The sequence below is a fragment of the Leucopleurus acutus genome (assembly GCF_964270905.1).
Source record: "Leucopleurus acutus genome assembly, chromosome: 5".
Lineage (NCBI taxonomy): Eukaryota > Metazoa > Chordata > Mammalia > Artiodactyla > Delphinidae > Leucopleurus > Leucopleurus acutus.
In genome coordinates, this window is record NC_139147.1 from 67,495,892 (window position 1) to 67,505,829 (window position 9,938).

The 9,938-nt window shown below is 42.8% G+C and overlaps 1 protein-coding gene across 1 annotated transcript; it reads left to right on the forward strand.

Moving 5' to 3' along the window:
* Positions 1-1,549: 1,549 nt before the first annotated feature.
* On the forward strand, positions 1,550-7,064 carry FBXO40 (F-box protein 40; the record flags this gene model as incomplete). Its single annotated transcript, XM_082840572.1, is given in 4 exon segments — positions 1,550-1,572; positions 1,574-1,601; positions 2,496-4,391; positions 6,801-7,064. Coding segments are annotated over 4 exon segments (2,163 nt in total), but the record flags the coding sequence as incomplete, so codon positions are not given.
* Positions 7,065-9,938: the final 2,874 nt, after the last annotated feature.

A 9,938-nucleotide genomic window follows, 5' to 3' on the forward strand; every position in this document is an offset into this window, starting at 1 on the left:
TCTTGGCATCACCTTTGACTCTTCTTCTTCCCCCGTTGATCCTCCCTTGTAATGTCTCCTCTCTGTCTCATCTTGCCTATTTCTACTGTCATCAGTCTCACAATCTCAGCCTCCATCATGTTCTCTACATAGCAGTTTCTAACTCTAGGTCTTTCCACTCCATTCTTCCACTACTACTGGTTAACACCCCAATTACAATGGTAAATGGTTCCTTACTGAGTACCAAATAATTCTAGATGCTTGAGCCTAATATTTATGAATTTCTATAAGTCCATAATGGGCTTTTCCCCCTCAGGAGTGATCTGGAATATGGCAGGAGCCTACCTGAATGTTAAATTGTATGTTAAAATATCAAGTAGCTAGACTCTTGCATCCAAAAGATGTGCTCTTTGCCTGATCCTATTCTGCTCCATCTCAGTCCTACCCTCACAGCTTTTCCACTCTGCTCAGCTCCCTCTCTGTCTGATTAATCTTCTAGTTAACCCTGAAGCTACTGATGGTCAGGCTGACTATTAGGGTATGAGGTATCCCTCTATAGCCTAAGAGGGATTCTGGCGTGATCCCTCTTCCACACTTATAGTGCATGAGTCAGATGGGGAATGTGTTAAGAATGTAAATTCCAGGATACACCCTTCGCTCAGGTCAGGGGTGCAGCCAGCATCTATAGCAGTGTTGTCCAATAGAGTAGCTACTGAACACTTGAAGTGTCGCTAATATGACTTGAGGAACTGAATTATTAATTCTAGTTCATTTTGATTAATTTAAATTTAAGTAGCCACATGTGGCCAGTGACTACCACATTGAACAGTGGGGATCTATATATTTAATAAGAATCACAGCTGATTATAATGAACAATAGTGTTTAAAGCCACTTTAACAAGCAGTCCGGGTGACCCTTATGCTCACTTACTGGTACATAGTAGGTAATCAAAAATGTTTGTTGAATGAATGGATGAACAAATGAATACATGAATGAACTAGCATACAATTCCCTTGAGATTTAAGGCTGTCTCTTCTAAAAAAGAAAAGTTGAGGGGGATTTTCCAGAGGAAAAGAGGCTAAAAAGATTTAACAAACAAATGTAATAAATTAACCTTAAAGGGATCCTGGTTCAAAACTGAGTTGTTTTTTAAAAAGTACAGAAGATATTTTGGAGATAATTGGGAAATTTTGAATATAGACAGCATGTTACATGATATTAGAAAATTATTTTTAGTTTTCTTAGGTGAAATAATGTTACTGTAGTTACAAAAAAATGTCTTTATTCTTAGAAAATACATGCTGAAGTACTTACAGATGAAGGGTCATGACATCAGCAACTTATCTTCAAGTGGTTTGGCAAAAAATGTGTGTGGGTGTGTGTGTGTTGAGAGAGAGAGAAAGTGAAAGGGGCAAAATGTTAACAATTGTTGTATCTAGGTAGAGTATATTTGACTGCAAAATGTGGGCCAGGACACTTACCTCCAGGGTGGTGGAAGAATACATGAAGTCTCTTTGGCCCCTTTTAAAACAGATAAAATACTTTTCTTACTAATCATTCATATTTGTATATTTATATTTTCCCCTAGAGTTACAAAGCAAGAAGAAATTTGGAAGCTATGGTAAGTACCAGGTGCTTATTGGAACTTTACCTTTCACAGGTACAGGTCTGGCTTCATTTAGCCTGTAGCCCAAGCATCTGGCAGATTTATCCTTTTGGTCTGATGATATATATTGGCTTTTTGCCGAACCATAGATGCTAGAGCAGAACCTAGAAGAAACCGACACAGAATAGGGGGAAATCATAGACCTGAGACAGATCTGTGAGCAAAGATTTTTAGTAAAACTTTACATATGAAAAAGCAAAAAATCCAGGTATAACCTAAATGGCTAACAATTCCTTCATTCGGCAAATATTACTGAGTGCTTACGATGGTCCAGGCCCTGTGACAGGTGCTGGGGACCAAGATGTGAACAAAACCAGTCATGTCCCATGTCCTCCCAGCATACCCCCTAGTGGTAGTTGGTTAAATGAATGACAGAACACTCATTCTGGAGTGTTACACTGCCATTATGAAGAAAGTTTGCAAAGAAAAATTAATAAAACAGCCTAGACATGTCATAATAGCAAGTTAAGGCAGAATGCAAAATTGTATTCATAGTATTAACTGTGTCATATAAATCCTCCACAACCCACAACTCAAAAATAGCAATTGTCACCCTTGTAGCCCATTACTTTCACCTTTGTTTTTTTTCTATTCTCAACACAGCTAATACATAGAATAAACTATTGGGAAATAAAGAGAAGAGTATTGATAGCTGTTATTTCTAGGTTGTGTGGGATTATGAGTATTCTTGCTTTCTTCTTATGATTTTCTATATTTTCAAGATTCCTACAATAAACATGAATAAACAGGAAATAAGTCAATTAAAACTTAAACACTCACAGACATGCATAGAGCTTCTCTTCCAGCAGTCATTTGTTTTCTCTTTCCCCTTGCCTTTGGTGTCTCCAGCGTAGGGCGCGCAGGCCTCCACCAGGGCAGCACAGGCACTGTGACAGATGCTTCAACCGTCACTGCCACATGCCTATGGAGCCTGGTGTCTCCTGCCTGGTGATAAACTGCCACCTGTCCTGCGGTGCTACCTTCCACATGTGCAAAGAGGCAGAGCACGAGCTCCTGTGCCCTTTGGAGCAGGTTCCGTGCCTCAACTCCGAATATGGCTGCCCCCTTTCCATTTCCCGTCACAAGCTGGCCAAGCACCTGCAAGTGTGCCCTGCCAGCGTGGTCTGCTGCTCCATGGAGTGGAACCGCTGGCCAAACATGGACTCTGAAACAGCCCTTCACGAGAACATCATGAAAGAGACCCCCAATGAGGAGTGCTTGGACACAGCCCTGGCCCTCCAAGACCAGAAGGTCCTCTTTAGATCTCTGAAAATGGTAGAACTTTTCCCAGAAACTAGAGAACCCATGGAAGAGGAACCTACCATGAATGGTGAAGCCAGTTGGAAGGAAATGGAAGGAGCGGTGGGTGGGGCAGATGCTGGTTTGGTAACAACCACCAACGGAGAGGTGGCAGAGCTGAGTCAAGAAGAACGAGAGGTATTAGCCAAAACCAGAGAAGGGATGGACCTAGCCAAGTTTGACAAGTGGGAAAATATGTTCAGCAAAGAGCAGGCGGCCTCTGCTTTAACGAGCTCATCAGTGAGCAGTGAGAGCAAGAGCAGGGATGGCCCAGAGAAAGAACAGATTTCCAGCAGCAACAACATGGTAGAAAAGAGCGCTGCCAAAGGGAAGGAAACACAGGAAGACCAGAAGCAGCAGGACTTTCATGAAGCCATAGAAAAGTCAGGGCTTGCCCCTTGGCAGGATGGTGTTCTGGAAAGACTGAAAACAGCTATGGATGCAAAGGACTATAATATGTATCTGGTGCACAATGGGAGGATGCTTATTCACTTTGGTCAGATGCCTGCTTGTACACCTAAAGAGAGAGACTTTGTTTATGGCAAACTCGAGGCTCAGGAAGTGAAGACTGTTTACACCTTCAAAGTTCCCAAGAGCTACTGCGGGAAGCGGGCTCACCTCAGAGACACCTTGTTGAGTAGTAGGCCAAGTGAACACAAGGCAGTAGATACTTTGGATTTAGGGATCACTGTGGAGGACCTCCCCAAATCAGATCTCATCAAGACCACCCTGCTGTGTGCTCTGGAAAGAGAACTCAAAGGTCATGTCATCTCTGAATCCAGGAGCATTGATGGGCTGTTCATGGATTTTGCTACACAGACATACAGTTTTGAGCCAGAACAATTTTCCTCCAGGACGGTGCTGGCTGACCTTCTAACCACTGCCAATCTGAATGGGCTCCATATGGAGCTCCACAGTGAGTGTGTGACCAGGAGACACAACAAGAGCAGTTCTGCCTTTACTTTCACTTGCAACAAATTCTTCAGGAGGGATGAATTTCCCCTACATTTCAAGAATGTCCACACAGACATTCAGTCATGTCTCAATGGTTGGTTCCAGCACCGATGCCCCCTTGCCTACTTGGGATGTACCTTTATTCAAAACCATTTCTGTCCCCCAGGGAAAAAGGCAAAAGTAATCTATAGTCAGGAGCTCAAGACCTTTGCCATCAAGCCGGAGGTTGCTTCAGAGCTGAGTGAGGGAGGGAACAACCATCTCTCAGGCCGTGAAGGAAAAAAACAGAATTCTCTAACCAGCCTGCCCCTGGAGGTTTTGCAGTACATTGCTGGGTTCTTAGACAGCATCAGCCTATCCCAGCTCTCCCAGGTGTCCGTGCTGATGAGGAATATCTGTGCCACTTTGTTACAAGAGAGAGGGATGGTCCTCCTGCAATGGAAGAAGAAGAGGTATTCCCATGGAGGCACCTCGTGGAGAGTTCACAGAAAGGCAAGTAAATAGTCATTCACTTATTCATTCATTCAACAAGTATTTACTAAGGGCCTTCTGTGCACCAAGCCATGTGCTAGGCGCTGAGATTGTACTAGGTTACCGGGAATAAAGCACAGTCTATGAACTCAAGGAGGTCAGCATAGTAGAGGAGACAGACCCATAAACATAAAAATGGCAATACAAATGGTAATGCCTATTTATGTATGTGTCCTGCATGTCTTCCGTTTGCTCACATGATCCATTCTCCATCGTGATCTGTCCCCCAGGAGGCTGATCTTTACAGACTAGCTTAAGCAGCTCCCCTGCCCTCCAGTTTCCAGTTGGGCTAATCTAACGGGAGTGTATCAGCAGGAGATGGTCAGGAGGGAGAAGAGTGAGGTTGACATGGCTATTCTTCTGGCTTCCTTCCTGCATGCATTCTCCCCTCCATGACATTTTGCACTGGCCATGTCCCTCCAACTGTATCTGATATCTGATAGGTTACCGATTCTGGGTTCCATTGACTTCCTTCCTCCCTTTCAGGCCTAGGGTAGTAACACTCTAGATTGTTACTAGCCTGGGTTTTCTATACCCTGCCCACACATTTGTATATCATTCCTTTATAAACTTCTCTTCAGATTACCCAGTTTGAGTGTGCCATCTGTTTTCTGCCTGGACTCCAACTGATACAATATGCCAACAAATTCTCCTCAGCCCTATGTCAACTAATTTATTTACAAACAAGTTTTGCCCCTGTTGAATTCATTTTGAAATTCTAAAATAATTTGGTCCACTGATTTCCCCTGGTTCAAATGCTTATTTAATTTTTTTTAAAAAACTCTGCTGTATAGATCAAAGAATCTTTCCCTTTGGAAAAACCTCATCCCCTTTTCCCAATCAGGTTAGGCTTGCTTAACTGTATAAGTTCTATTGGCTTGTACTCTATAGAAGTGAAACTCCCAATTTGTCATATCCAAGGTGCCGTAGCACCATAGCATCCTCTCTTATGGTACATATATTGGTAATGTGAATCACAAATTTATGATGCCCATTTAGGTCAATAATTCCAAAATCTCACTGTTGAGTCTCTTCCCAGTATGTGGGTATATGCAAACTGGTATTGGGGAGTTAGGAGATGTTTACATCTATTTTTATTATGTCTAAAACACCTTGCATGTTTTCTATTATTTATTCCCTGAGCAGTCTTCTTCAAAAAATAATTATCAGACTCTCCCTCATGAATCCATGCTTGAATCCATGCCTGCAATCCATGTGTTAGATAATGACTGCCAACCAGCCATGTGTTAGGCATAAACATGAATGAGACTAAGACCCTGCCTTTGGGAATTGTGTTGCCAAGATACAATGCATCATTTAGAACTACCTAATATCTTCCTCTGTAAAATCAAATGCAAATAATTTAAGTTACATACTAGAAATTTCATTATTTTTTGGCTCACATTTTTTCCCAATTCAGTGACTGCTGACTACTCTTAAATATCATTTGGGACAAACTAATTTCCTTATAGATCACAGGATACACTAATAGATCACAGGATACACTTTTCTTATATAGTAACAATGACAAGAAACTGAGGGTGAAATGATCAGGTTGAAGGATATCAGATTATGCCTATCCTCATAGGCATATTTTAAAACTAGTGGCTTTGCCACCACATCCTAGGTGGAAAGGCCCACAGGGATTTGAGTGCCAGACTTCTAGATTTCTCCTAAGGTTTCTGTTCTACTAAGACTCTTATTAGTTAACATACTTTTAGTTTTAAGTAATAGAAAACCAACTTAACATGACAAACAATAAAGGGAATTTATTGGCCCATATAACTGAAGAGTGCAAAGGTGATGGCTTCAGGTATGGCTTGATCTAGCAGCTCAAAATGCCCCCAAATGACCTTTTTACTCTCTATTTCTTATCTCTACTTCTTCGCTTGTGGCTCCACTCTAAGACACAGTTCTCGCTTCGTGGTCCCTGCTGGCTGCCAGAAGCTCCTAAGACAGTAGCTTCCAAGTTCAAGCACAGAGGGGAAAAGAGAATCTGCTTCTTGGTATCACAAACAAAAGTTCTGGAGTAGAGTCTCATTGGCACTGGTTGTCCTGATTTGAACCATATGTCTATTCTAGAACTAACCACTGTTCCTGGGGAGGTGGGGGATGGGGGAAGGGTATATGTCAATAAGCAGATTGGTGTTAGTCATTTCCACACAACACATGGCTGGCTGGGATGATTATCAGTTGGAAGGGGGATCTAGGAATTGGATGCTGGAGAAAGGACTAACAAATGTATGCTGCAGCCACTAAATACTCTCAGGAATCTAAGAACAGAAAGGCATTTCCCCACACTGTTCAAACAAAGCTGGCCTGAGGGTAACACCCCAGTGTTTACTTTGGAACTTCTCTCTTTCCTCATAGATCTGGCAATTCAGCAGCCTCTTCTCCAAAATCAAGGGCTGGGAGTTTAATGAAGTTGCCTCCATGTCTGAGCACCTGAAGTCCTGTCCTTTCAACGTTGTAGAACACAAGACTGACCCGATTCTTTTGACCAGCATGTGTCAGCCCCGTAAGCAGGCCTCAGAGACTTTAGTCACAACCTTTAATGCCAGACCAAGAGGAAGACACACCTACTAAAGGCTCAGAAGCCACCCTTCTTGGATTCCCACTCAGGGTTACTGAAAGTTCGACAGAGTTTGGTTTTGAGGACTTCCTTCTGTAAACTGCAAATGTGCTTATCTCGGTGTTTTGGAACATGCAAATGTCCTTCAAAACCTGAGCAGCTGCACAAGGCCGAAGAATTTCCTAAGCCATGGCTTGTATAACTGCTATAGTGCCATACTGATAACTTATTTCCTCCCTCCCCCCACACTCTTTTTCTAAAATAAATCAGTCTGTGAAGTATTTTAAATAGGTGACTTGAGGCCATTTGGAAGATGAGATGAGAGAGCCGTGAAATTCCATAACCAGCACAGGCCTGTGCTTTTGTGGAGAGCTTTTCAGTTTATACGCACTTGTAATGATATGGAGCAGGCAATGTAGGGATGGGGACTGACATGCCTCCCAGGGCACCCAGGGTGAAGGGCACAGTTTGAAATTTCTGGAGCTGGGGTTGTCCTGACAGCCAAGTCCAGGGCTTTTTTTAGTTGCCCCACTGCCTCTAAGCCCAGACAGTCCAAACAGCCCGAAAGAATAGAGACCTAGGCTAAGCACAACAGCCTCGAGGACACCAAAGGCCAAAGGATGAGAAGTAGAAATGAGGTCCTAGAATGAGATTGTTGTATAGAATCCTGGCAACATATAGAACGACAGCCTTGAAAAATGAAGAAGAATCCAGAGGAGATATTATATTTATGGAGAAAATTAGGACCAAAAGCCAGAGCCTACTTTCAAACATTTTAATAGTGACTTGAGAGTCAAGGTTCTTTTCCTCTGAAAATTATGTTCTCCGTCTGGATTAGGGAGAGCACAGGCACGGGCCAGCACCACCCTGAGCTAAGTGAAATGATCACGAGACACTAACACCAACTTCAGTGTCATGTCAGAATGCACAGGGTAGCCCAAGGAGACCTCGCATTTGGAAAAGTCCAGACAAGGCCCACTGCAGCTCCTGTGGTACCAGTCGCCAGGTCCTAGACATCACTTGAGTACTCCATCGGGATTCTTGAGAAGGAAGACATCTGAACATAGTGATTCCCTATAATTGCTCCTACCTATTGCTGGTCATGACTGCATTCTGTCAAAAGTGCGTGACACTTCTGGGTTTTGGTAACAAATAGTTAAAACTTATGAGAACAAAAGTAAGATAAAACTACACAATAGAAGCTGGCATCCCTTAAAGCAGGGTTTCATGGAACTACTGACATTTTAGACTGGATAATTCTTTGTCATAAGGGACTGCCCTATGTGTTATAGGATGTTTAGCAACACCCTTGACCTCTATCCAATAGATACCAGTAGCACCCCTACAGCTATAACAACCAAAAATGTCTCCAGACATTGCTAAAAATCCTCTGGGAGCAAGATCGCTCCTGGTTGAGAACAACTGCCCTAAAGAATGACATGCCAATGGCAGTAAATTAGGATAATCTTTTTAGTACAGCAAATTCTTATCTCACATAGTTATCTACAATGGTCATGATTTCATGCAGCTCTTCTTTCTTTACCAAATAGGTTTTAGACACATGATGATTTTAAGTTGGGAACCAAATGGAGATGGTTTGTTTGGTGTGGCTTCACGTCCCTGGGTCACAGTGCAAAAAGTATATCCTATCAGCTCTCTAGGTATAGCTGAAGCCAGGAAGGCTGAGCTATTTATCTTAACCCTAACCCTAACCCTCACCCTAGCCCTAGCCCTAACCCTAACACTCTCTCTTTAATTGATGCCATTTTTCTAGCAGTCCTCAGCAAGTGAGAAAGAAGGGAAAAGGAGGATGGGCATTGTGGGGGAGCAGAGAACAAAGAATTTAACCAACCACAACAAAAAAGAGTCTAGTCAATATGAATGTTTGTTATTGCCTGGGTTCCCCTCTGAACATGGTTCAGAGCTGGTATAGATGAAGTAGATGACACCCCTGAGAAGAGTCAAGAAGGCATTAAAGCAAATCCCAGAGTAGAAGTACGCTCATCTTCCATTATAATGTGCCACTTGGTACTATTGAGTAACGTAACTCTATTTTTCCTAATCCTTATTGTTTGGTTTATATTTCACATTTGTATATAAGGCGCCATTTTCTAAAAAATATAACTAGAATGTGAGCTAAGATTTTATTCAGTGAAGATGAATAACTGCGACAGCTAAGCAGTGAAGTGGGAGAAAAGGAACTGATCCAGGGTTCAGTTCCATGTGTTTTGAATCTAGTCCTTCCTATATGGAGGAAGAAAGTTCTGAAAATCCATTTTGAGTTTCTTATTTTATTAGAAAAAGAAAGCAAGGGGAGCTGTAGACTAAGGGAGGTGAAAATCCGGGGCTAACATGAGCTGCAAGAGAAGTATAGAGAAAGGAAGAGAGCAGAGGGCTCTTCCTTGACATTCTGGGCAGCCCAGGGTGCAGGAGGGCATTCAGGAGACTAACTGCACTGCTCTGTGGGCCCCACCCTTCCAGGCACGCTTTACTTTCCCAGCTGCTGCCTTCAGCACAATACTGAGCTGATCAACATCATCAAACACATTTTACAAGGTATCTAATTGTATATGTTGCAGGAAACCAGAGTATTGCAGGTATCCACTGGCCTACACAATCAAGCACATCTTATGGTGAGAGGGCAACTGGAGAAAAAGGGAAGCCTTTTAGAGAGATGGTGGATTAGACAGATGATTTGATTAGTGGGATGAAGCTGTAGTGAGCAGCGTGAGCAGCAAGCATCACCTGAGAGAGGCAAGACAGCTAGACACGGCTTCAGATTAAGAAGCAGCTAAGGAGAGTGAAAGGGGACTGTGGACCCAAGAATAGGAGCCTGGACAGGCAGGTGTCTGTGAGCAGAGCCCTTGAAGAGAATCACCACCAAGAAAGTCAGTCCAAGTAGAGATCAGCCAACTGTGGAGGGCGAGGTCTATAGA